This window comes from Rhincodon typus, chromosome 5 (genome assembly GCF_021869965.1).
Source record: "Rhincodon typus isolate 14 chromosome 5, sRhiTyp1.1, whole genome shotgun sequence".
In the NCBI taxonomy this organism is placed as follows: domain Eukaryota; kingdom Metazoa; phylum Chordata; class Chondrichthyes; order Orectolobiformes; family Rhincodontidae; genus Rhincodon; species Rhincodon typus.
In genome coordinates this window covers 67337400-67364791 of record NC_063336.1, presented here as the reverse complement: position 1 = coordinate 67364791, position 27392 = coordinate 67337400, and the positions used below count along the sequence as shown (strand labels likewise).

The 27392-nt window shown below is 41.9% G+C and overlaps 2 protein-coding genes across 3 annotated transcripts in view; one reads left to right on the top strand and one right to left on the bottom strand.

Moving 5' to 3' along the window:
• Positions 1-27392, bottom strand: part of LOC109937923 (chloride intracellular channel protein 5-like) — a 363088-nt gene that overhangs the window by 168776 nt on the left and 166920 nt on the right. The gene's annotated exons all lie outside the window — the stretch shown is intronic.
• Positions 4694-27392, top strand: part of enpp4 (ectonucleotide pyrophosphatase/phosphodiesterase 4) — a 30724-nt gene continuing 8025 nt past the window's right edge. Inside the window, exons 1-2 of the mRNA XM_020511324.2 lie at positions 4694-4919; positions 18001-18890. Coding sequence (XP_020366913.2) covers positions 18065-18890 — 826 coding nt within the window. The 5' untranslated portion in view covers positions 4694-4919; positions 18001-18064. The remainder of the gene's footprint in view (positions 4920-18000; positions 18891-27392) is intronic.

Here is a 27392-nt window from a genome sequence, read left to right as displayed (position 1 = left end):
ACGTTAGCCACCCTCCAGTCTTCTGGCACCTGATCCGTGGCTATTGTTGATACAAATATTTCAGCAAGAGGCCCAGCAATCTTCCCTAGCTTCCACAAAGTTCTGGAATATACCTGATTAGGTCCCAGGGATTTATCCACCTTTATACATTTTAAGATGACCAGCCTCTTCTCTTTTGTAATATGGACACTTTTCAAGATATCACTGTTTTCTTCTTCAAGTTCTCTAGCTTTCATATCTTTCTCCACAGTAAATACCGAACAAAATACTTGTTTAGTATTTCACCCATCTCTTGTGGTTCCACACATTAATGTTGACCTCTAAGGAGCCCTATTCTCTCCCTAATTACTCTTTTGCCCTTAATGTATTTGTGGAGTCTCTTTGGATTCTCCCTAACCCTATTTGCTAAAGTTGCTTTCATCAGTCATGGCATAGAGTATAAGATCAAGGGGTTAATGTTGGAGTTGTACAGGGTGTTTGTTAGGCCATAGCTGGATTACTGCATGTAGTTCTGGTGACTTCACTACAGGAAGAAACTTGATAGCACTGGAGAGGGTACAGAGGAAGTTCACCAGGATGTTATCTGGGATGGAACAACTGAGCTATAAGAAGATACTAGGTAAACTTGGATTGTTTTCTTCAGAGTAGAGAAGGCCGAGGGGGACATGATTGAGGTGTAAAAGATTATGAGTGGTATGGACAGGATGAATTGAGAGCAGCTGTTCCCATTGGTTGAGGGATCAATCACAAGGGGGCATAGTTTTACGGTAAGGGGCAGGAGATTCACAGCTGATTTGAGAAAAAAACTTTTTTACTGAGAGGGTGGTGGGATTCTGGAATGCACTGCCTGGGAGCATAGTGGAGGATGAAAACTTTACAAACTTTAATATAAAAAATTGGATGAGCACTTGATATATCATAACATTCAAGGATATGGGACAAATTCAGGAAATTGGGATTAGCACGCATTTAGTGGTAGTTATGTTGGTGCAGACCTAATGGGCCAAATGGCCTTGTCTGTGCTGAATGACTCTATGAATCTATGACACTGCAGCATACTTCAGCTATGGAAATAGACTGAAGAAGTTTGGACTATACTGCCTGAAGAGAAGAAGGCAGATCCGATTGATGTACACAAAATCATGAGCAGGCTGAACAGACTAGATAGAATGAAATTGTTTCTGCTTGTAAAAGAAGCAAGAATGAGCATGGAATTAAAGAAATGTGTAAAAAAAGCAAGGGGTAATTTAAAAACTCTTGAGGCATTTACAAAGGCATTGGATTTCTTTACAGATAGTAATGGTGTGCAGGGATATGGGGAAAAGGCAAGAGATTGTCATCAGATAATAGAGCCAGTATGTCTTCGATACTCCTGCCAGTCTGGATGACGACATCTGCAGGAAGTGCCACCAATTTGATCAGCTTGAGTGCCAGGTTTTGGAGCTTGAGCATCAGCTGAAGGCACAATAGCACATCCAGGAGGAGACTAAGGGTTACATAGATAGGACATTTTTGGATGTGGTCACCTCACAGTTTAAGGAAATGTAGTCAAAGAAAGAATGTGCAGCCACCAGTAAGAAGAAGGGAGGCAGATGGGTAAGTCCTAGAGTGCATCTCACTCAAGAACAGATTTCCTGTATTGGAAAATACTGATAGCAACGGTTCCTCTGAGCAGAATAGCTGAAGCCCATTTCCATAAGGGAGGGGAAGAAAGAGATGAAGAGCAAAACTGATAGGAGACTCAATATGTGTTCCTGCAGCCATAGCCATGACTCCAAGATGGTATGTTATCTCCTTATGACCAGTGCTAGGATATCATTGAATGGATGGAGGGCATTCTGAAGGGGGATGATGGAAAGTCAGAAATCATGATTCACGTAGGTACTGTGTGGTTATTCTCCTTAAATGGACTACAGGAGAATCAGATATGGAGATTAACTTCATGTTAATTCAAACAACATCGATCTTAGACAAGCTTAACAGAATTTTGTCTGAAAATCTACCCCATACCTGTCTAATAAATATAGAAAATCATCAATCTTTATACCCCCAAAATCACAAATGTGTTTACACTTCATTCTGGTACAATAAACAGAAATCTTCCATTGTAGGTCTTTCTCTTATCCCGTCTGTAGGAATTTGTTTATGCTCTCCAGTCTGCTGTCAAGGTTGATATAGGCCTTAGGGTGTGCAAGGTTCTTCTCCAATCATTTTGGCTGATGCTTATTCTTAGGGTGTTTAAGGTTCCTGCCTGCTTAAATATGCCTTACAGTACTAGCTTGTAAGTTGTCACTCTACTCCTGTTGTAATCTTGAAAATCTTCGAGCAGGACCTCAAAGATTGTAATCTCTGGATTAATCCTGATGTCAGATGCTATTGAGTATAGCAGGTGGTGGATAGAACAGATAAATGTGTGACTGAAGAGTTAGGCAGTATGGAAGGTTTTAGATTCTTTGACTACTAGGACCGTTTCGGGGGAAGGTGTGAGGTGCACCTGAATAAGAACAGGGTCAATATCCTTTAGAGAATGGGGAGGGGTTGTTTGCTCATGCTGTGGGTAGGGGTTTAAACCATTTTGGCAAAGGAATGAGATGTCGAGTGGAGGTATATTAGGGAGTAATGCTCAGACAAGCATACAGGAAAAGCAAAGTCGATCTGGAAGCCAAAGCGTGTATAGTCAAGTTGAGGCACAAACAAGCAGCATGGAAAGACTGAGTAACATTTATTTTACTGCAAGGAGACTTGCATGTAAGACAGATGAGTTGAGGGTATAGATTAATACATGGGGATAGGACATCATTGCTATCACAGAGACATGGTTCATGGAGCGGCAGGACTGGCATCTCAATATTCTGGGGTATAGAATCTTCAGGTGAGACAGGGAGGGTGTAAAAGAGAAGGTGGTGTCATAATATTGATCAAGGAGCCAATTACTGCAGTAAGGAGGGATGATATCTCAGAAGGTTCCTTAAATGAGGCCATCTGGAGAAAAATTAGAAAAAAAAGCAGACAATCAGATTGTTGGTAGTGTATCATAGACCTCCAAACAGTTGAAGAGAGATAGAAAGACAAAAATGTAGGTAAATCTTGGAGAAATAACAATAGGGGATTTCACCTTTTCCAATATTAAGTAGGATTGACAAAGTGTGAAAGGCTTGAAGCGGGTGAAATTCTTAAATGTATCCAAGAGATTTTTTAAGCCAACATGTAGACTGACATGGGAGGTGGTGGTGCTGCACCTAATTTTTGGGAACAAAGCTGGGCAAGCAGTTGAAGTGTCAGTGGGAAAAAAATTCAAAAAATGTGACCATCTCTCCATAAAATTTAAGGTAGTTATGGAAAAGTAGAAAGATGGGTCAGAAATAAAGGTTGGTAATTGGGGGCAGGCCAATTTTATGTGATAAATCAGGATCTGGTCAAAGTGGAACAGAAGCAGCTACTTGTAGGAAAATCTACAGCAGGACAGTGGGAGTCATTCAGAAAGGAAATAGTGTAAGTGCAGGGCCAAGAGGGTAATGAAAGGTAGGATGCATAATTTCAAAGAACCCTGAATGTCAAAGAATATATGGTATTGGAAGAGGAAGAAAAGGAAGCTTATGCAAATTGGATCCAAAATTATCTTAGTGGCAGAAGGCTGAGGGCAATGGTTGAAAGATGTTTTCTGGACCGAAGGTCTGTGTTCAATAGTGTACTGCAAGGCTCAGTGCTGGATCCCTTACTGGTTGTTGTCTACATTAATGATCTAGACATGAATTTAAGAGGTATGATCAGTAAATTCGCAAATGACATGACAATTGACGTTGTGGCAAATAGCAAGGACAAAAGCCTTGTCAGAATCTCTACTTGTTAGACTACCTAATGGTCTTCCACAACCACACTAGACAAAGTAGGCCCCCGTATAAAAAGGATGGTGGCAGCAAATCTACATTATGGAAAAGAAGAGTTCAGTTAACTCATACAACATGATGGTCACTGGTGAAGGGTTTATTATGCAACATGGTGCCAGCAGTGGGCATCATATGGTCTTACGTTAATCATAAGCACTTTTGCACCATCTCATCAGTCTGATGGGATATAAGGTAAAAGGTAAAGTCTCCACAGTCCTTGCAGGGTTACACTCTCGTTAGAGAATATTATTGTTGAAAACACATATAAAGGCACCATCAACAACCATTTATCTTTTATTTACAAATTTTCTCACAAGGTTTTAATCGTTAAATTTTCAATTTTAACAGTTTTTTTGCTGATGGAAAAACTTTTATTTGCAACTTTGGAGTGTGGGAACTGGAGCAGGTGATCCGGGATCCTATTGGATAAATGAAGCTGATTTAAATAGTCCTCTGTTGCTGGGGCCAATTCTGAATTTGGCAGGACAGCTACAAAATAAATGGCACCAGGGTTTGTGCGTTTTGTTTGTCGTGAACCACCTGCTAGTGCCGCTAGAATATATCATGGTTAGTCAGGTCGAAGGTATCTGTAAATTTTAGGGTATTACCATCATTTTAGGAAAGCGCATCATAATACTTCTGTCTTCTAAATTCTAAGCTCCACCCTTGTGTTAAACCCTCATGTTTTACCCCTGGAGCAGACCAATTAAGAAACTCAGTATCTTAGGGTTGATTTTATTCATTTCAACGCGTTAAAAGAAACTGCTGCGATCATGGAAAAAAAGGTGGTACAAGATGAAAGAATTGGTAATAGAACCAGCCAGCTGCTGTTTCCGTGCACAGTGAAAGCCCAGCCCTTTTGAGTGTCAATCAAATGTTCCCGACGTTCAGGACGCGGAAGTCAAGAGGAGATTGGGTTACCTCGTCTCAGTTTTGCTTTAATGTTTGCTGTTTGCTCCTGTGTTAGAAGCGTGCTTTTTGTTCTGAGTATATTCGTGTAAAGGTTCTTGGTCTGGTGCAATAACACGAGAGGTAAGCAGAGGCTGGCCGGGTATGAGTGGGTCGATGCTGCAAGTTGTAAAGTCTAGAGCATTGACCCAGCCGCACATTGAGGTTGCGGAGTAAAGCGGGGTAGCATGTGGGCAGTGTTTGCGAGTTATTCCCCAGCTTTTCAACATGTCACCGTGTCCTGCAGACCTCATTAATGCAGATCACTGCACAGGCAATTTATACGGCGCAAGCGGTTTCATTTAGCACGTTTCATTCTGACTCCTATTTGTCGTAAATCTTGTGGGCGGACATTGTTTTTGTTATGGAAACCACAAAAACGAAGCAGTTTCATTTTCTCAGATGCTGGCAATACACGGGGAATTGTAGCTAATGTTTCAAGCAGAGCTTTGGCCAGATTAGGATTTCTTTACGATTCTTCCGTTTTCGTATTATCATGTCGGGTATCAACTCGACCTAAATCATATGACCGGGTCATACTGATGAGATCGGTACACAGAATAACACTGCACTCTCCTGGGTGAATATGTGAGGTGTTTTGCAATGGCTTCTCCTCCTCTTATATATTTCTGATGCAGGCACGTTTATTCCACATTCACGCCCTTATTATCTAGAAACGAAATGTCAGATTCTATAGAGATACTAAGAACTGCAGATGCTGGAGTCAGAGATTACACAGTGTGGAGCTGGAGGAACACAGCAGGCCAGGCAGCATATGAGGAGCAGGAAAGTTGACTTTTTGGGTCACGATCCTTCTTCAGCTTTCTGAAAAAGGGTCCTGACCCAAAACGTCAACTTTACTGCTCCTCTGATGCTGCCTGGCCTACTGTGTTCATCCAGCTCCACACTGTGTTATGTCAGATTGAGGATGGCCAGCTGTACTTGGCAGCCACCCCTTGACTGCTCCACTATCTCTGATTTTGCCACATTACTTGTGAGATGCCCAGTATCTTCAGTCCCTGCTGCAGATTCTGTTCCTTCGTACCTGACTCCCTCAATCATCCTGGTGCCCTATTTGACCTTGAGCTTCTGACTCATATCTTCTCCATTAAGGTCACCTCCTTTCACCGCTGCCTCAACAGATGTGCTGAAAGTTCCAGCCATACCTTTGTTACATCTGAATTTCTCAGGCTGATCTTCCACCTTTGGACCATCTATGAACATCAGCTCATCCAAAGCTGTTATGCTAATATCCTCATTCTCTCAAAATCATGTTCAGTTATCGTATCTGTCCTTGCTACGTTGGCTTGACTCAACAATGTCCAATTTTTAAAAATCAATTATTATCAACTCCCTCCGTATCACCGCAACTCCTGAAGCCTGGTCTTTCAGAAGATTTTTGGTAAGGACGCTACAGGAGGTTGGTTGACAATTAATAAGCCTGGTGTAGGGGATAATGTCATGGCATGGATTAAGAGTTGGCTCACAAAAAATGAAAGGAATAACTGGAGCATTCTCATATTGTCAGATTGTGATTAGTAGGGTACCACAAAGATCAGTAATTTGGCCCTAGCTGTCCACAATATATATCCATGAAATTTATGTGGGGACCAAAAGTAATATTTCTAAATTTGCAGGGGACACAGAGTTAAGCAGAAATGTGTGCTGTGAGGAAGGTATAAAATGTTTTCAGGATGATTTGGATGGGCTTAGTGATTGGCTGAAAACATGACAGAAGGAATATACTGTGGATAAATGTAGGGTTATCCACTTTGGTAGGAAAAACAGATGTACAGCGTATTTCTTAAATGTTTAGAGGTTGGAAAGTACATGTACAAAGGGATTTGGATGTACTTGTTAATAAGTCACTGAAGGCTAATGGCAGATGTTGCAAACTATTAGAGAGGCATTGGAATGTTAGCATTTATCACAAGGGGATTTGAGTACAGGAATAGTGAAGTCTTGCTTCAAATGTATAAGCATTTGGTTAGACCTTACCTGGAGTACTGTATGAAGTTTTTGTCTCTTTATCTTAGGAAATATATTATTGCCATAGAGGGAGTGCAATATAGCTTCACCAGACTTATCATCATAGAAAGCCCACTGTGTGGAAACAGGCCATTCAACCCAACAAGTCCACACCGCCGCTCCGAAGAGCATCCCACCCAGACCCGTATATTCCACGTCTATCCCAAACATCTCTGGACACTACGGGCAATTTAGCATGGCCAATCCACCTACCCTGCACATCTTTAGACTGTGGGGGGAAACTGGAGCACCCAGAGGAAACCCATGCAGACATGGGGAGAATGTGCAAACTCCACATAGACCACTGCTAACCACTGAACCACCACACCACCCACTTGTTCCCAGAATGGCAGGACTACCCCGTGAAGAGAGACTGGGCAAACTGGGCCTGTAGAATTTCAAAGAATGAGAGGTGACCTCATTGAAATGTACAAAATAATTAAAGGGATAGATGCAGGTAAGATGTTTCTCCTGGTTGGAAAATCTAGAACTAAAGGACAGTAGTTGGAGAAGGAGTTGCAAGTTAGGACTGATGAGAAATTTTCTTACTTGGTGGTGAATCTTTGGAATTCTGTACCCCAGAGGGCTGTGGAAGCTCAGTTTTTGAGTATATTAAAAATAGAGGTTGATAAATATTTAATTATTAATGGTGTAAAGGATTGTGGCAATAATATGCATAAAAGGCATTGAAGTGTACAATCAGCCATGGCTCAATGGGCTGACTGGCATAATCCTGTCCTTATGTCCATGAAGGAATTGACAGCAGGGAGACACGAGGCATGGTTGATTTTTGACTCTCAATCCTATGCCAAAGCTATCTAGTTAAACCCACTTTCCTGCTCCTCCCACTTAACCCTATAAATTCTTCACTTTTTTTAAAATCCAATTCTCTTTTGAATGTTACCATTGAGTCTGCTTGCACTACCCCTTCAGCAGTGTTTTACGTGTCACAACAACTTGTTGCATATAAAGAAAATATATACATCCGCACATCTCTCTGGGGTTCTTTTGCCCATCTATGATGCAATAGTTTTTGACCTTACTGCTACTGGAAACAGTTTATCCTTGTATATAAAAACATGTACACCATTATGAAATCTCCACTGCTGTAATTCTTCTTCTTTCCTGTCTTCCACCATAAATGTTGCAAGACATGTATTTATTTTTCAAAAAATATTGTTAATTGTGAAACTGGGATTTTGTGTTCATATTCTGTACTTAGACTTGTTATGTTTAGTAATTGGCTGGACATGAAAATCAAAGTCAGATGATTTCTGAATTTAATGGATCATTAGTCATTTGGTTTCAAAATAGCCTAACATAGGACTTTTCAGAGATAATTTTCGGACAATTCCACCGCGTGACATGAAATGCTATTTAAATAATTAAAGCATACTAATGATGTTATAACAATTCTGATATACACTAAACAATTTGTTTGATCTCTGTCCATAAAGAAGCAAATTAGCTAAGATGACAGATTTCCTTCTCTAAAGGTTGTTAAGGAACCAAATGGTCTGCTTTTTAAAAATTACTCATCGTTGCCACCATTATTGAGACTAGCTTTATAATTCGATGTTTGGTAATTGAATTTAAATTAAATCAGTTGCTGTATTGGGATTTGAACCTATGTTTCCTAAGCATTAGTCTAAGTTCATGTTTACTAATCCAGTGATATTATCTTTCTTACAGGAGTATGATTGCAGCCATACACAACGATCTAAGTATAGTCTGCCTAATATTTTGTATAACGCATAGAACAGCAATCTTAGCTGGTTTCTGTACAGCGATTTCTAGAACAGACCATTGTACAGTATGAGACTCATATATGATTGGAGCCCAAAAGTTTTCCTATCTCAAAACCCCATTCCAGTATTTCTTCTGTTTTAATCTATATGATCTATGCATGTATTTGTGTGAGTGATGGAGGGAGGGAGGGAGAATGATGTTTTTCTAAGGCTGACACCACAACCCTTTACTGTTTTATTGTATAGATATGGTATTACTCATTGGATTTTGGTGAGGTATTTGATGTTTTGTGTATAATAATAGTTGCAGCTCGTAGGAGTGGTTAGTTCAGTGGGCTAGACAGCTAGTATATAGTTCAACCTCATTCCATTTGAGATAGGCTTGAGTCTGCCTCCTCACCCAGATCCTCACCCAACCTGTACTAAAAACAAATCACAACACTATCCAGCTGTGGTTTGGCAAAGAAGGACCAAAGGATTGGGCAGAACAGCTTGAAGAAGTAATGCTGTTGTCGAAATGGGACTTTCCAATACTAAGAATACAAGTACAGGAATAGTCAGATCAGAAATATTATCTTTGCTCCCTAACTCACTAGAATTGATATATAGTATAATATTTATTTCAATAATCCAATTGTCCTTTTCAGTTAACATAGTCAGAGCTGTAGTTTCTCATTGATTACAGGTCACATGATTTGACTGCATGACAGAACTGGTCTAACCTGTCAGGTTTAAATTACAGCAGAGTGCATTTTATGAACATCAATAGGTAATAATACTTAAGTTGGGCTGCAAATGTGATTTAAAAATTATAAGTTTTGATACCTTTGTTGACACCCTTACTTACTTGGATAACAAATTTTGGAAAATCAACCTATGTGTCTAAAGTCTGCTTCCCCCAAGTTTTGGACATTCCTTCACCAGTTTCTGGCAGGTCAGACCAGATGCTGACAAGATGGAATTATGTTACCTGTAATAAGCAAAAAGCTGTTAATCTGTCTAACGGTAACTCAATAGGCAAGTGTGGAAATCACATTATTTTTGTCAACCTGTTTGTTAAAATTTATTGTTTCAGTTGCTTAGCTTTTGCTGCTTTTTCATTTCCCTGCGTCCCCCAGCTTTGTGGTTTGCTACTTGTGTCGCATCCACAACATAGTTCCTGTTTTACAAATATTTAGTGGTTGACGGTTTGTCTCTTCAAATGGTTATGGATCTGAAATATATTTCTAACTATTTCTGTTTGTGGAGCTTTTAGATTTTTCTTTTAAAAAGAGTATGGTGGCAAATTTTAAAATTACTTTACGCACATAGGAGTGAGATTTTTGCTTATGAATGGAGTTGAGTGGGAGTGTAATTGCCAGTACTGTCTTACCTCAGAGCCATTTTCTTGGAGACTGGATGGGGAGTGGAACAGTTAACCCAAAATGGATTGTATTGAACGAATAAAGATGCCAATGAAGGGGTTGACTGGAATTTTCCAGTTTATTTGTTTGGTCTCTGACTATCAGGAACAGGGCAGCTGCCCAGAGGCAGATAGGGTCCATTTCTCCATGATGCCTTTTGAGCACCATTTTACCCCCTAACCCTGGCAGCTGTAGCCATTTATTTACTTTAAATGTTTTTAAAGTGCTGAGAGTACACCTCCAGGTGGATGTGCTCTTTCTCTCTCTGTCTCACTTACAATGGCAGGCTGCTGCTATTTCCATGGTTTGGGGATTTCTATTGGTCGTCCAGCTTCTAGACTTTAATTGGACAGTGAGCACATCCCCTGACCAATGGATCAATTCAGGGAAAATCAACTGTTATCACCTCAGCCGAGCCCTGTTGGATCCTGATGTCAGGGTCCTGGCTCAAAATGAAAAATTCTGCCTCAACTGTAATCTATCATTTCCAACCCAGAAGTCAGGCAACACCAGGTTATAGTCCAAGAGGTTTATTTGAAATCACAAGCTTTCATAGCACTGCTCCTTCTTCAGGTCACACTTCACCAGATGAGGGAGCAGCGCTCCAAAAGCTTTGTGATTTCAAATAAACCTCTTGGACTATAACCTGGTGTTGCGTGACTTCTGACCTTGCCATCCCAGTCCAACACTGGCACCTCCACATCATTTCTAGTCCAGAAAGAGGAGCATTTAGAGGAGATTTAAACCACTAAATTTATTGAAGTTTAATACTGGCATTAAAAGTAACTATTGAAGCAGATTGAAAGAAGGACAGATCAGTCTCATCAGTGGCACATATATGATACAACAGATACATGACCTGTTTTGCTTATTATGTGTTTTGTCATACTGTAACAATCAGCCATTTGAAACAGGCCTTCTCTTCAACTTAGAAATAGTAGGAACTGCAGATGCTGGAGAATCTGAGATGACAAGGTGTAGCGCTGGATGAACACAGCAGGCCAAGCAGCATCAGAGGAGCACAAAGGCTTGGGGACCACTTTGCAGAACACCTACGCTCGGTTCGCACTAAACAACTTCACCTCCCAGTCGCGAACCATTTCAACTCCCCCTCTCATTCCGCAGACAACATGTCCATCCTGGGCCTCCTGCAGTGCCACAACGACGCTACCCGAAGGTTGCAGGAACAGCAACTCATATTCCGCTTGGGAACCCTGCAGCCCAATGGTATCAATGTGGATTTCACAAGCTTCAAAATCTCCCCTCCTCCTACCACATCCCAAAACCAGCCCAGCTCGTCCCCGCCTCCCTAACCTGTCCTTCCTCCCACCTATCCCCTCCTCCCATCTCAAGCCCCACCCCCATCTCCTACCTACTAACCTCATCCCGCCCCCTTGACCTGTCCGTCCTCCCTGGACTGACCTATCTCCTCCCTACCTCCCCACCTACACTCACCTTTACTGGCTCCATCACCGCCTCTTTGACCTGTCTGTCTCCTCTCCACCTATCTTCTCCTCTATCCATCTTCTATCCGCCTCCCCCTCTCTCCCTATTTATTTCAGAACCCCCTTGCCTTCCTCCATTTCTGAAGAAGGGTCTAGGCCCGAAACGTAAGCCTTCCTGCTCCTCTGATGCTGCTTGGCCTGTTGTGTTCATCCAGCTCTACACCTTGTTATTTCTCTTCAACTTAATTAATTTATTTTTGTAAATTTGTTCAAGGCATATGGATATCACTGGCTAGGGCCTGCATTTATTACCAGTCCACAGTTGCCTTTAAGAAATTGTGCTGCCATATTGAACAGCTGCAGGTATAGGTACCCCCACAGTGCTGTTTCGGGAGGGAGTTACCCAATATTAAATTACTTGACCAGAATAGGATTTCAAATGCGTGATCTGAGAAAAGGGAAGATGCTTCTTGCAAGACATAGCCAAATGTAATTTCACATTAATTTCCCAGTTAAGGAAAGTGGCTATGATTTCAGATTTTGAAATAATGCATTGTTACAGGGAGTTAAGTTTGTTCATTTGTTTGGAAGTATTCTGAATTACAGAATCAATCTGCAACCTTGAATAAATCCTATTTATTTTTAACTATACCAAAACACAGTGAACAATATCTGAGGTATCCCATCTACGTACAACGTAGCAATCTATGCCTGCACATCAGGGTTGTTTTGAAGTACACTGTGTGGTGCCAGGATTGGTGCAGAATTTGGAAAGCATGGTATTACAGATTGTAGCTGTGTTGTATTTGCAGGGCTTCTAAATCTTTTTGAATACTACTTTGTTTTGTACACGCAAACACAAGATTTCAGGATGCCAAATTACTAATTACTGCTCTAGTACTAAACTAACAATGCATCATTCCCTAGTATGTGGTGTGTTTGGAGAAATGCGATTGATGTCAGTTGCAGCATTTTTGTTGAAAAATGCCATTATTTTTAACTCCTAGGAACAATGTAACAAGCTGACAATCTTAACAGCCGAGCTTAGTTTAAATAACAGCCTGTCCAGGAGCAGGATTGCGAGCAGCTGACAGATGGCCAGAGTCAGCGAACAATAAAGATAGATGCAGGGAACTAGCAGGAGGTATTGTTGTGATTGGAAGGAGGGAGAAGGTAGATGTTTGAGGCCAGAGGAATCATCCCTGCCTTTTCTGAGTCACGATCTAGTTTCCTGGTCCTTTTGTCTGTGGAGGTGGCGGATCAACTGCCCCCACCCTTCCCTTAGACCTTGGAATTGAAACATCATTGCATCATCATGATATATAAATTTAAACCAGGACCATGCTTACTTCCTGTGGGTTACCTGCTTTAAAGAGCAGAATGTTCACAGAATCAGAAAGGAACAGGAGAGATGAAGTAAATGATTCCCACTATTTTATTTGTCCCATGGACCAATCACCGCCAAGCATAGGCAAGTAAAACTAGGGCCTTTGTCTTGACACTGGCTAGTCATGTATGTTTCACACTGGGTCATATTTGTAAATGATTGATTGTTACATGCATTTTTACCAGAAAGAAGTGTCAATAAGCAAAATGTTTTACAAACAAAAAATGTTTTTCTTTGTTAGAGCCATGATTTAGTACATCCTCTTTCCAGAAGCAATCGAGTTGTCATCAGAATCCATTTTTAATATTTACTTCAATCACTTTTCATAACACCCTTTCATAAGGTGAAAAACATTCTCTTAACTTCTGTCCTATCTTACGAGCACAAGCTAAATGAAGTTGAGTCAGCATGTGACCAAACTTAGCTTTTTCATCAAGGAAAATTCATCCTACAAAGATTCCAGAGTTTTTGCCTCCATGACACAATTATTCAATCCATTTATCATGCTCTGTGCAAAGATCTATTTATTCTAAATTTGTCTTTTACCAATTTGAACCTGTATCCTCTGGTTCCCTTTCATACTTTAATTTGAAGAGTAGTTGACTGTCTTTTACACCTTCTAAGGTTGCCTCTTGGCTTTGATGTTCCTTCTCCCCCAGGCCTGGAAGGCTCAAGTTCTTCATGTTGGTTTTCTAATTTCTGGGAAGGAAATCGAATGGCTCCTCTGCTAACTATCTCAAGGGCTTGCAAACCCCTTATTTCCCAGTAACCAGAATGCAGACTGGTTGCTTGAACCAGATTGGATACAGTACTTAAACACATGGAGTACGATATCAATTGAGAACCAGTTCCTTTGGTTTGTATGTATGTTTTACTGTTTGATTGTAAATCTGAATTGTATATACTTGATCACCGAGGCACCAGCAGTGAGTAGACACATTGCATAACTGTAGGAAATACATGTCAAAGCACTGGTCTTCAGTCAATGCTTCAATGAGACCTTAAAAAGCAACACCAGGATAAATTTACAGTTACTGTGAAATGTTTTTTCTTTGTTTAAGCCCCCACCCCTCTTGTCAGATATTAGAAATTTTAGTGAAGAAAAAGACGGAGGATTTCTTTTTCAAAATGCGGGCACTTGTGAAGTTCTTGGAATAGAAATAGTTATATATTCAGCCAGGAGTTCCTTGTACAAGTTTGAAAGACAGTCATACACCTCTTTAACACTGTCAATACAAATTAGTCAGTAGTATGTCTGGCACCAAAAATATTGTTTTGAGCCCAGTAACTGACTAAACTGTTAGTGTGATTAATTTAGAATTGGAACTGCTGCAGCTGTTAAACAAGGATCCTTTATCTGTTCGTAGGAGATTTCTCTATTGGTACAAGTGCATATGGTAGCATCAAGTGGATTAAATTTATTATATCACAACTATGAAGCTAGCTTTATGCTCATCTCAAATGATAGCTCATTTCTTTATCAACATGTATATTCTTAAGACTGGTTCATTTATATATTTCAGATAAATTGGTACATCCTGTGAAATGGTTCTCAATGCAAAAGTTAAACTAGTTTTGTGCAGGTGATGAATACTCTCGCCAAAATTCATGCACTGTGCATCCTCAGATTTGCAGAAAACTTTACAAGTTTTGATTCTGCTTTGGTTCTGAATCAAAAATAATAACTAATCACATCAATGAACAATTGCGCACTCTTGAGCACTGCCCATTTGTACAATAGTATAACCTGAAAGTACAATAGGGTTCCCTTTAGATCTAAGCTGTGTTGAGATGATTTCTGCCCAACTACCTCAACCCTTCCCGGAATTGTGTCATGCAGAAGAACACTAATTTCAAAGTTATTTCGGATTTGGTTAATTATTTCAATAAGCCTTTCAGAGCGTAATATGGATTTTACATTGGTGCCTTCAATGTCATTATCAATGTTTGCTGCTGTTACTCAACTGAAACCGGCAGTAACTTTGGGAGTCTACATGGGTATAGAATACCTTGGAAATCCAAAAGTTACTGTTAGTGATTCTGCGGATGAGATTTTAACTCCCTCAAACATCATTCACTTTAATGGAGTTAAAAATTGAGCATTGTTTGCCCAGAGTGTGTGCAGTTGAGATTCCAATCCCTCGTCCCACCTGTCCAAATTGTATTAATGGAAAATCAGTTGAACTTATGCTGTTAGTCCTGTTGTAAAGGTTACAGGTTTGTTTGTAACAAAACTATGTTTATATTGACATCTTAACTTCCATCTAAATCCGAGTTATAGTAATCATAATCATTTATTTAACTGTCAGAAAACTCATATTAAAAGTGAAGGATAAAACGCTTTTAGCTTCCTTGTTTGCTGTCTGAGAGAATAATGCATGCGGCTGCTTAACTTGCTGACTTCACCACTGATGCATCATCGGAAATACCCTTGACCTCATTCCAGATTTAAACTGCAGTCAGGAAAGGAAGTCTGTGCCACAGATAATAACTGTATCGTTGGGTACAGCTTTCTTTTGAGACAAACAATGTGCTCCATTGCTTCACTGCAGACTCCCAAATCTAGATCCATGTGATTGTGAGCTTCTTGAGACAGATGCAGCTTTCCCAGAATGATCACTATTTGTCAATTGTACTTGCAACTTCATGAAAATCTCCACAACTTTTAAGTATTAACTACTTGGGAGAACAGGATTACTTGAAGGAAAAGGCATAGGAAATGCAGACCTGACTACAGAATGTAAATCCTTCCTACAGACAAAGGGGGTGGCCATGGGTACCCGCATGGGCCCGAGCTATGCCTGCCTCTTTGTAGGTTACGTGGAACAATCCCTCTTTCGTACCTACAGTGGCCTTAAACCCCACCTCTTCCTCCGTTACATTGATGACTGTATCGGCGCCGCCTCATGCTCTCACGAGGAGCTCGAACAGTTCATTCACTTCACCAACACCTTCCACCCCAACCTTAAGTTCACCTGGACCATCTCTAATACCTCTCTCTCCTTCCTGGACCTCTCTGTCTCCATCTCTGGCAACCACCTAGAAACTGATATCCATTTCAAGCCCACCGACTCCCACAGCTACCGAGAATACACTTCCTCCTACCCACCTTCCTGCAAAAATGCCATCCCCTATTCCCAATTCCTTCGCCTCCGCCGCATCTGCTCCCAGGATGATGCATTCCACTCCCGTACATCTCAGATGTCCTCGTTTTTCAAGGACCGCAACATCCCCCCACCTCAGTGGTTGAGAACGCCCTCGACCGTGTCTCCCGCATTTCCCGCAACTCATCCCTCGCGCCCCCTCCCCACAATAACAATCAAAACAGAATCCCCCTCGTCCTCATGTACCACCCCACCAACCTCTGGATCCAACGCATCATCCTCCGACACTTCCGTCATCTGCAATCTGACCCCACCACCAAAGACATTTTTCCCTCCCCACCCTTATCTGCTTTCCGGAGGGACCACTCTCTCCGTGACTCCCTTGTCCGCTCCACAGTCCCCTCCAGCCCCACCACACCCGGCACTTTTCCCTGCAACCGCAGGAAGTGCTACACCTGCCCCTACACCTCCACCCTCACCCCCATCCCTGGCCCCAAGAAGACTTTCCACATCAAGCAGATTTTCACCTGCACATCTGCTAATGTGGTATACTGCATCCGCTGTTCCTGTTGTGGCCTCCTCAACATTGGGGAAACCAAGCGGAGGCTTGGTGACCGCTTTGCAGAACATCTACGCTCGGTTCGCACTAAACAACTTCACCTCCCAGTCGCGAACCATTTCAACTCACCCTCCCATTCCTCAGACGACATGTCCATCCTGGGCCTCGTGCAGTGCCACAACAATGCCACCCGAAGGTTGCAGGAACAGCAACTCATATTCCGCTTGGGAACCCTGCAGCCCAATGGTATCAATGTGGATTTCACAAGCTTCAAAATCTCCCCTCCTCCTACCGCATCCCAAAACCAGCCCAGCTCGTCCCCGCCTCCCTAACCTGTCCTTCCCCCGCCCCCCCCCCCTATCCCTTCCTCCCACCTCAAGCCCCACCCCCATCTCCTACCTACTAACCTCATCCCGCCCCCTTGACCTGTCCGTCCTCTCTGGTCTGACCTATCTCCTCCCTACCTCCCCACCTACACTCACCTTTACTGGCTCCATCCCCGCCTCTTTGACCTGTCTGTCTCCTCTCCACCTATCTTCTCCTCTATCCATCTTCTATCCACCTCCCCCTCTCTCCCTATTTATTTCAGAGCCTCCTTCCCCTCCCCCATTTCTGAAGAAGGGTGCAGACCCGAAACGTCAGCCTTTCTGCTCCTATGATGCTGCTTGGCCTGCTGTATTCATCCACCTCTACACCTTGTTATTACAGAATGTGAATGCTCTTGCTTTTAACATGTGGCGGTCTAGTGTAAGCATCACAGTGCCTTTTCACCTCAAAAATGACAAAGCATTGCCTTGACAAGACAAATGTCAAACATTGTATTGGTATTTTAATTTTCATGACTTAAGGCTAATTTTTCTGATAGTAAAATTGAATTTTACTGATTATTGGAAGTGCATGGCTATGATAGACCGGCTGACCAAGATTTTTTTTTTCCAGTTGTTTTGTGTGACTGATATATTTGTGCTCCAAATTGTTAACTTGCTTTTGAAAGAAAGCTTAAATACAGCAGTCCAGCACAAATAGAGCCAAAAGTTTGCTGACGTTTTTCTGGTAAAACTAAGGTAATGAAGTACGTCTTTCCTAACTCTCTCGGGAGACCTTGAAAATGTTGCGATATTTTCTATGGTTCAATTATAACTTTTATATAATTAGTGAAGCTTGAGCTTTCATATGCAAGTTCCTCTATGTAATTTGATTTCAAAGGATTTATCTCAACACATTGTGCTTTACTGTAACAATTGCCTGACACTGGCTAGTCATGTATGTTTCACACTGGGTCATATTTGTAAATGATTGATTGTGAAAAGGGCTGAAATCCTAGCATTCGTACAGTGTTTGTCACTGACAAAAAGGATCTGCCAAATGCCAGTATCACTTTTGTGACTATAGTTTTCTTCTTTTAAAAAATGGAAATTTAAGGTATAAAGTATAGGCAGTCACATTTTGATTGTTGCTTTTGCCATTTAATTACTGTCTTGTATCTTTCAGTACACCAAGTAGGCTTTCCTGAAGATTTAGAAGATTGTGGCAGCTTGCAGAAAACTATCCCAGAATGCGTAGCTTCTGGTACATCTTGATGTTTGTATCAGGATTCCTTGAGTGCCATTGCAATAATACAACAAGCAGCTCTGAGGTTAGATTGCTTCTTGTGTCCTTTGATGGATTCAGGGCTGACTATCTTGAGCGATACAGCTTTCCAAATCTGAAGAAAATGATTGATGATGGAGCGCATGTGAAGCATGTAACAAATGTGTTTGTTACTAAAACGTTCCCTAATCACTATTCCATCGTCACAGGCCGCTATGCAGAAAGCCACGGTATTGTGGCCAATTTAATGTATGATGCAGCCACCAAAAAGAATTTTTCGGTCTTCGCAGATAAAGATCCATTTTGGTGGAATGAGGCTACACCGATTTGGGTAACTAATCAGCAACAAGGGCACAAGAGTGGTGGAGTGATGTGGCCTGGTACTGATGTGTCCATACAAAATACAACTCCTTCCTACTACTTGAAATATGACCGCAATGTCACATTCAATAAGAGAGTTGACCACATTATAAAATGGTTTTCCAACTCAACAGAACCCATTAATTTTGGTGCATTGTACTGGGAGGAGCCTGATTCCACTGGACACCGTTATGGACCCGAAAGTCAAGAGATAATCAAAATGTTGAAGGAAGTGGATGATCACATTGGCTATTTAATTGATCAACTTCAAAAGACTGGACTCTGGAACACAATTAATGTGATTCTCACCAGCGATCATGGGATGGCTCAATGTTCTAAAGACAGAGTTATAGAACTCGATAAATGTATTGGACGTGGTAACTACACAGAGGTGACTCATTCTCCAGTAACAGCTATATTGCCCCTTAAAAGTAAGTAGTGATTAACAGGCAGTATTCACTGAACAGCTATGGAATTGTGTTATTTCTAAAATGAGATCCTGAATGAATTTAGATTTGAGATATTGAACTTTAATATTCTTAACTACAGGTTTTAAAGTCTTTCTATTCCCTGAATATAATTTTTTTGCAGCTCTAACTATAAAAAGCAAAAAAAACTTGGATGTTTATAAAATATATTAGTAAATCAATAAAAGCAGGATTGTGATATAGAAATCAACTTCAGACATTCAAGTGATGCCCTCATAGACCCCAGTTTGAAAAGCTGTTTTAAACCAAGTAAAAATTAAAATTGTGTAATTCCGTATTAATACCTGGATTCTAGTGCAGATATTGCTAATACATCTAATTATGTTAAATTACTAATATCTTAAATACATTGCATGTAAATTACAAGATGGTACCATTTGTTAGAACAGCATTATCCTTGTGGGCTCAGGTATATAAAACAAAATTTGCATGTATGTAGCTCCTTTCACAAATTCAGGACATTCAAAAAGGACTGTACAACTAACTAATTACTTTTGATATGTCATCACTATTCTGATAAAGGAAATGCAGCAACCAATTTGCATACAGCAGCTCCCACAAAGGTAGTGTGATAATGGTCTGTTTTTCTAATAATGATTTAAGCAATTGCTATTAGTCAGACATCATCTGTGGAGAGAGAGAGAAACAGTTAACCTTTTCAGGTATCCCTCCACAGATGCTGCCCGACCTAGAGTAATTACTGGCATGGAGAAAAGGTCATTCAGTCTGTTGATACCAAACTGGTTTTCTGTAGCGCAGTCCATTCATGACCATGCTGCCTAACCTATTTGAGCATTTCTGGCAGAAATTCTTCTGTTTCTGTTTCAGATTTTGACACCTCCAATATCTTTTGATTATTTGCTGATTCCTAAAAAGCCAGTGTTTTGTGTTAGCTGCACACGGGAATCATTTTGTAATCAGCAGGCAGCATGGATGTTATTTTCTGCTCATATTGGTAGTCTCTGCTGGATAGTTGTTTCGGCAAATTTCCAATTTCTAACCCACAAATGTTTTTATTTAAAAAAAACTTTGTTTAATGCTCCCAGTTTATATTAGTTAGGCCTGGGATGTCCACTTTAACGTTACTTGTGAGACCTAAGTCAATTATAGTTATAGATAGAGTTCTGAAAGTCGTTCCAGTTTTGATTTGCTCTAAATAACTTCATGTACAAGTATGTTTACACAAGCTTCAAAGAATTTAATTAAGTTCATCACAATAAGCACAAAGGAATTGAATTCAATGTAGGCAGTGGACCAGTCGATTCACTTCAGAACATGAGTTTACTGGCTGACAGGGCAAATGACTGAAGTTCTTCTATCTCCTGTTAACTACACTCTGGACTGCTAAGAGTTGTTGTTTATTAACATTTGCCATCCATGTTTTCCACCCCCCCCATCCTCCCATGGCACATGGCATTTCTGAACTCGAATTCTCTTGCTAACACGTGAACAGCATACGATCAGTCTCAGATTGGCTTGACAGTCTGTGCCCAATTTCTGGTTGGTTTCTTAAGGATGATGGTCATGACTGCTAATACTTCCTAATTTCTCTTGACTGGTTCCCTAATATATCAGTCACTTTTTGATTATCACTTTCATTACAGATTTTCCCTGTAAATTTGCTAACTTTCTAGATCTCTACTAAGGCAACAGGTACCACCAAAGTGTTTTGCCTGTCTGTTAATGTCCAATAAATACATCCAAATATTCTTGAGTTCAAGAGCATATCAATATAGTTTAGATCAAGGAACCAATTATTAATATAATACTTCACAATAACTGTTGGTGCCTGTTCCAAGTTGCTCCAACATACACTGCAGTCTGCATAGGTAAGCAGCATGTCAAAACTGAGCAAACAGGATACACACATAAGGTATAACTTATAATCCTCAGAATCTCTACTGTGTGGCAACAGCCCGTTCAGCCCAACAGGTCCACACTGACCATCCGCAGAGCGTCCCACCCAGACTCACTCACTACCTCCCCCAATCCTTGTATTTCCCATGACTAATCCACCTAACCTACACATCCCTGGACACAATAGACAATTTAGCATGGCCAATCCACCTAACTTGCACATCTTTGGACTGCAGGAGGAAATCAAAGCACCAGGAAGAAACCCACGCAGGGGGAGTGGGGGAGGAAATGTGCAAACTCCACACAGACAGTTGCCCGAGGCCGGAATTGAACCGGGATCCCTGGTGCTGTGAGGCAGCAGTGCTAACCACTGAGCCACCATGACGCCCTTAATACATATTAAAAATTCAAATCAATTACAAAACTAATTGCAGAACCTAATTCCAATGTGTTACAAAGGTCTGTTACATATTTTGAAAGATTATTTCTCCGTAATGCTCTTGGGTTTACAAACTAAGCCCAACTAGTGTGTAGCTTTAAACAAAAGCTGTTTGACTTCAAAATGGCTTCACAGTCTATGTTTACAATAAAAAATGTATCTTCTGTTACTGAGAGTATGTTAGCCTGTGGTCAATAAAGCAGTAATAAAACCATAAACCCATGACGTTGCATTTGACCTGGACTGTATGGCCAATCTCACCTACAACAGAAACATGATTTATATCCTGTCTAACTGTGGTCAATGTAATATTAATACATCCCTGGCTCAATCATTGCACCAAACTAAACTAAAACTAATTGTTGAAAAATAAATTCAACCCTCAATTGGCTCAAAAATTCTTGTAACCAGTCAACAACCGGCACTTGCTGCCACATTTTCTGTGGAAACCTGCTGGAAATGCAAGATTGAAATTCTGTTGCCCTCTATAGACACCTGGTACCTGAATGAACAGGTCATGTAACTGTGTATATGCTTAACTAGTTGGATTGAAGGATTGTTACAGGCTGTAAGGAAAGTGAATTCTTACAATGTCAAATCAGGTACAGAAATAAAGGGAAAAAGATTAAAGATTAAAATAGACTAAAAGAAAAAGCAAGACAAGGTAAAAGAAATCTCCAATCATAATTAAAACCTGATGGATTGAAAATCTTTGCTTAATTTTACTGCTTGAGGTTGACTGGGAGTAACTAATATTTTCCATGTTATCCAAGGGTGTTTGGGTTTGAAATTACTTAATTTGATATTCTTTGAGCGTGCTTCCTAATTACTGTGCGAATACAGCAAGATCATCTTTCTTACGGGATTTTGTGAGGCAGAAAGTGTCACAGAAATGGCATCTCACTAACAGCAGTGTGGTATTACTCTGACGGCTTCTCGATTTGCTGTATAATTGATAATATATCATCATGAGAAATTGCTGTGGTACCTGGAGGACTATTTTGGGAATTTTAAGCCTTTGTTTTTATTTAGTCACCCTGTTATAGGAAGAATATTATTAAACTTGAGAAGGTTCAGAAAAGATTTACCAGGATCTTGCTGGGAATGGACGGTTTGAGATATAAAAATAGACTGGAAAGGCTGAGACCTTTTTCACTGGAATGTAGGAGGTTGATGGGTGACCTTATCCAGGTTTATAAAATCATGAGGGGCATAAATACGGTGAATGATAAGGGTATTTTCCATAGGGTGCGGGAGTTCAAAACAAGGGGGTATATTTTTAAGGTGAGAGGAGAAAGATTTAAAAAGGGCACGAGGGACAACATGTTCATGTGTGGAATGGACTGCCAGAGAAAGTGTTGGATGCAGGTACAGTTACAATGTCTAAAAGTTCATGGATGGTTTAGAGGAATATGGGCCAAGCACAGGCAGGTGGAACTGGTTTAGTTTGAGGACATGGTCAGCATGAGCTAATTGGACTGAAGGGTCTTTTTCCATACTGTATGATTCTACTTCTGGACGCAGCAAGATAGTTAAAATTCCTCTTGTGGTGGCAAATTGTCATTACCTTAATTACACTTTTTCTGTTACAGCAGGCAAGATTATAGGCTGTTGTCTTCACTGTCTTATAATTTCTCCCAAACCACTATTTCATATGAACCAAACAGTTAACGTTCTTGATGCCCTCCTGAATATTATCCTGTTCATCCAGCACTCCATCTTTACTGACTTATTTCATTCAATATAATTGGCATTGGGCAAAGCAATGGAAGAATTTAAAATAACCTAATTCCCCATCTGCTCTTCTGAAGCTGGCCTTTTCCTTATTCCCCGTAACAGTAATGCTTTTGTCTTCAATTGATAGGCTCCAATCCTAAAGCTCTCTGATTCTCCATTATATTAAAGGTACCATAGAGAGCCTGGCTACTGCAGCAACCCCCTCCGTCCTGCTCCACCACTCCTCCCATTGCTACTTTTGTATATACCTCCTTATTTCCCTCAGCCAAAGCTATGTTTATGTCCCATCTTATGGTCAATCCAAGGGGAAAAAAAAAGCAAGAGAAAGAGAATGGATGAAACAGTGTGAACAATGGAGATAGTGGCTGAATAGAAGAAATCTGGAAAAGATTGGGATTGGAGAGAACGCAAATCACAAAAATGGAAGTGAAATAGAAGGGGAATTATCAGGGAGGAGAGGGGAACTGGAAGAAGAAAAGAAGTGAAATAAATGAGAGAGAAAACCACAAGGTAAATGCTGACCCTAAAGGGAGGAGAAGAATATAGAAGACTTTTCTTGACTTGATTGGTATTCTTAGATAAGGGGTGTGAGAAACTGAGCTTTTATGGGTGTTTCTGATTGCTTAAGAAAAGTTGTATTTGTTTTTTCCCCTTTGTATGTGTATATTGTAAGGAAAGAACATAAGAAATAGGGTCAAGATTTGACCATTTAACCTTTTGAGCCGTTCAGTAAGATCATGGCTGATCTGCTGCTTCAACACCATTGTCTTTGTATTATCCCTATATGCCTTGTTGTTTTTAATATGTAGAAGTCTGTCAAACTCAGTTATAACTATACTCAACAACTGAACCTTTGGTGCAAGTAATTTCAAAACTTCATCACCCTTTGAAGAAGCTCCTTTAAATGGTGTGCCCTTTATTCAGACACTGTGCCCCTGGTTCTATAAATCCCTAGACAGGTGAACTAGCCTTCCTGCATTTACCCTTCTCACAATCCATAAGAATTTTATATGTTTGAATGAGATCGCTCTCAACCTTTTAAACTCTAGAGAATGAAGGCCCAAAGTATGATCTGTTACATGAATAAATCTCAGAAAAATGGGCTTAAAATGTTAAATTTTGTCTTCTTTCCCTCTTAAGAGTATCTAGGCTTTGCTACAATAAAAATTAGGACCCACTTCTTTTGCAGCCCAGCTTGATGCTGAATCTGGTCATTAACTGGAGCATCTGCTCTGACTTGGTTGATTTTATTGCTTTATTTGGTATACCAATGTGGCACCTCCCATAGTTGTTATCTGTTGTACCTCTTCAAATTGGTTCAGAAATTATATTGAAGCAATGTTGATTACTGATAAATTTCAGTATCAACATGTAATCAAACAGAATTAAGTATAATGTGCCTGAGCCAGCTATTTCAAAGTGTGATCCAATTAGACCCAAGACCCTGCTATTTTTCTTGCAGCTCTGCAATTATTTCTTCCTTTTTAAGTATTTGACAAATTAACATTTGAAAACTACCATCAAATCTGTTTCTAGCACCCTATCAGTTTGTGCATTCCAGATCACAATAGCTCATTACATAAAATAATTCTTCTCTTCCTTCCGGTTCTTTTGTCAGTTGTCTGAAATCAGTATGCTCAGGTTACTGACCATCCTAGTCAGCAGAGTGTTGGTGGTGGGGGAGTTAATTTCCCGTTGCAATCATCTATATTTTTGAAAAAGAAAAGGTCAACTTGTCAAAAGAGCCACTGCTGCTGGGATTTTTGGACTTTTCCTTCAGTTCAGTGCATATGAATAATTGAAATCAGCAGGGGGGATGTTGAGAAAGCCATTCTAACCTAATCATCTTGCACAGAGACTGACTGGGTCATGTGCAACATGGCTTTCTACCTCAATAAACGTGACTGTCCATTAAAGTCTAATACTTGTGTTCCATCCAATCCCGTGGACCTCCTGCCAGTGACATAGGTAGAAAGGCCAACTTTACGTCAGCATGTGGGGCTGACATCATTAAAGCGATTGTTGTAATGTTTAGAGACAACAAGGTGCAGGGCTGGATGAACACAGCAGGCCAAGCAGCATCATAGGAGCAGAGAGGCTGACGTTTCGGGCCTAGACCCTTCATCAGAAAAGGGGGAGGGGAAGGGGGTTTTGAAATAAATAGGGAGAGAGTGGGAGGCGGATAGAAGAGGGATAGAGGAGAGGATAGGTGGAGAGGAAACAAACAGGTCGAAGAGGCGGGGATGGGGCCAGGAAAGGTGAGTGTAGGTAGGGAGTTAGGAAGGGGATAGGTCAGTCCAGGGAGGACGGACAGGTCAAGGGGGCGGGATGAGGTTGGTCGGTAGGAGATGGAGGTGCGGCTTGAGGTGGGAGGAGGGGATAGGTGGGAGGAAGAACAGGTTAGGGAGGCAGGGACGAGTTGGACTGGTTTTGGGATGCGGTGGGGGGAGGGGAGATTTTGAAACTTGTGAAATCCACATTGATACCATTGGGCTGCAGGGTTCCCAAGCGGAATATGAGTTGCTGTTCCTGCAACCTTCGGGTGGCATCGTTGTGGCACTGCAGGAGGCCCAGGATGGACATGTCGTCTGAGGAATGGGAGGGGGAGTTGAAATGGTTCGCGACTGGGAGGTGCAGTTGTTTGTTGCGAACCGAGCGTAGGTGTTCTGCAAAGCGGTCCCCGAGTCTCCGCTTGGTTTCCCCGATGTAGAGGAAGCCACACCGGGTACAGAGGATGCAGTATACCACATTGGCAGATGTGCAGGTGAACATCTGCTTGATGTGGAAAGTCTTCTTGGGGCCTGGGATGGGGGTGAGGGAGGAGGTATGGGGGCAGGTGTAGCACTTCCTGCGGTTGCAGGGAAAAGTGCCGGGTGTGGTGGAGCTGGAGGGGAGTGTGGAGCGGACAAGGGAGTCACGGAGAGAGTTGTCCCTCCGGAAAGCAGATAAAGGTGGGGAGGGAAAGATGTCTTTGGTGGTGGGGTACCCGCATGGGCCCAAGCTACGCCTGTCTCTTTGTAGGTTACGTGGAACAATCCCTCTTCCGTACCTACACCGGCCCTAAACCCCACCTCTTCCTCCGTTACATTGATGACTGTATCGGTGCCGCCTCGTGCTCCCACGAGGAGCTCGAACAGTTCATACACTTCACTAACACCTTCCACCCCAACCTTAAATTTACCTGGACCATCTCTAACACCTCTCTCCCCTTCCTGGACCTCTCTGTCTCCATATCGGACAACCACCTCGAAACCGATATTCATTTCAAGCCCACCGACTCCCACAGCTACCTAGAATACTCCTCCTCCCACCCACCTTCCTGCAAAAATGCTATCCCCTATTCCCAATTCCTTCGCCTCCGCCGCATCTGCTCCCAGGATGAGGCATTCCACTCCCGTACATCTCAGTTGTCCTCGTTTTTCAAGGACCGTAACTTCCCCTCCTCGGTGGTCGAGAACGCCCTCAACCGTGTCTCCCACATCTCCCGCACCTCATCCCTCACACCCCGTCCACGCAATAAAAACCAAAAAAGAATCCCCCTCGTCCTCACGTACCACCCCACCAACCTCCGGATCCAACGCATCATCCTCCGACACTTCCGCCATCTGCAATCCGACCCCACCACCAAAGACATCTTTCCCTCCCCACCCTTATCTGCTTTCCGGAGGGACCACTCTCTCCGTGACTCCCTTGTCCGCTCCACACTCCCCTCCAGCTCCACCACACCCGGCACTTTTCCCTGCAACCGCAGGAAGTGCTACACCTGCCCCCATACCTCCTCCCTCACCCCCATCCCAGGCCCCAAGAAGACTTTCCACATCAAGCAGATGTTCACCTGCACATCTGCCAATGTGGTATACTGCATCCTCTGTACCCGGTGTGGCTTCCTCTACATCGGGGAAACCAAGCGGAGACTCGGGGACCGCTTTGCAGAACACCTACGCTCGGTTCGCAACAAACAACTGCACCTCCCAGTCGCGAACCATTTCAACTCCCCCTCCCATTCCTCAGACGACATGTCCATCCTGGGCCTCCTGCAGTGCCACAACGATGCCACCCGAAGGTTGCAGGAACAGCAACTCATATTCCGCTTGGGAACCCTGCAGCCCAATGGTATCAATGTGGATTTCACAAGTTTCAAAATCTCCCCTCCCCCCACCGCATCCCAAAACCAGTCCAACTCGTCCCTGCCTCCCTAACCTGTTCTTCCTCCCACCTATCCCCTCCTCCCACCCCAAGCCGCACCTCCATCTCCTACCGACCAACCTCATCCCGCCCCCTTGACCTGTCCGTCCTCCCTGGACTGACCTATCCCCTTCCTAACTCCCTACCTACACTCACCTTTCCTGGCCCCATCCCCGCCTCTTCGACCTGTTTGTTTCCTCTCCACCTATCCTCTCCTCTATCCCTCT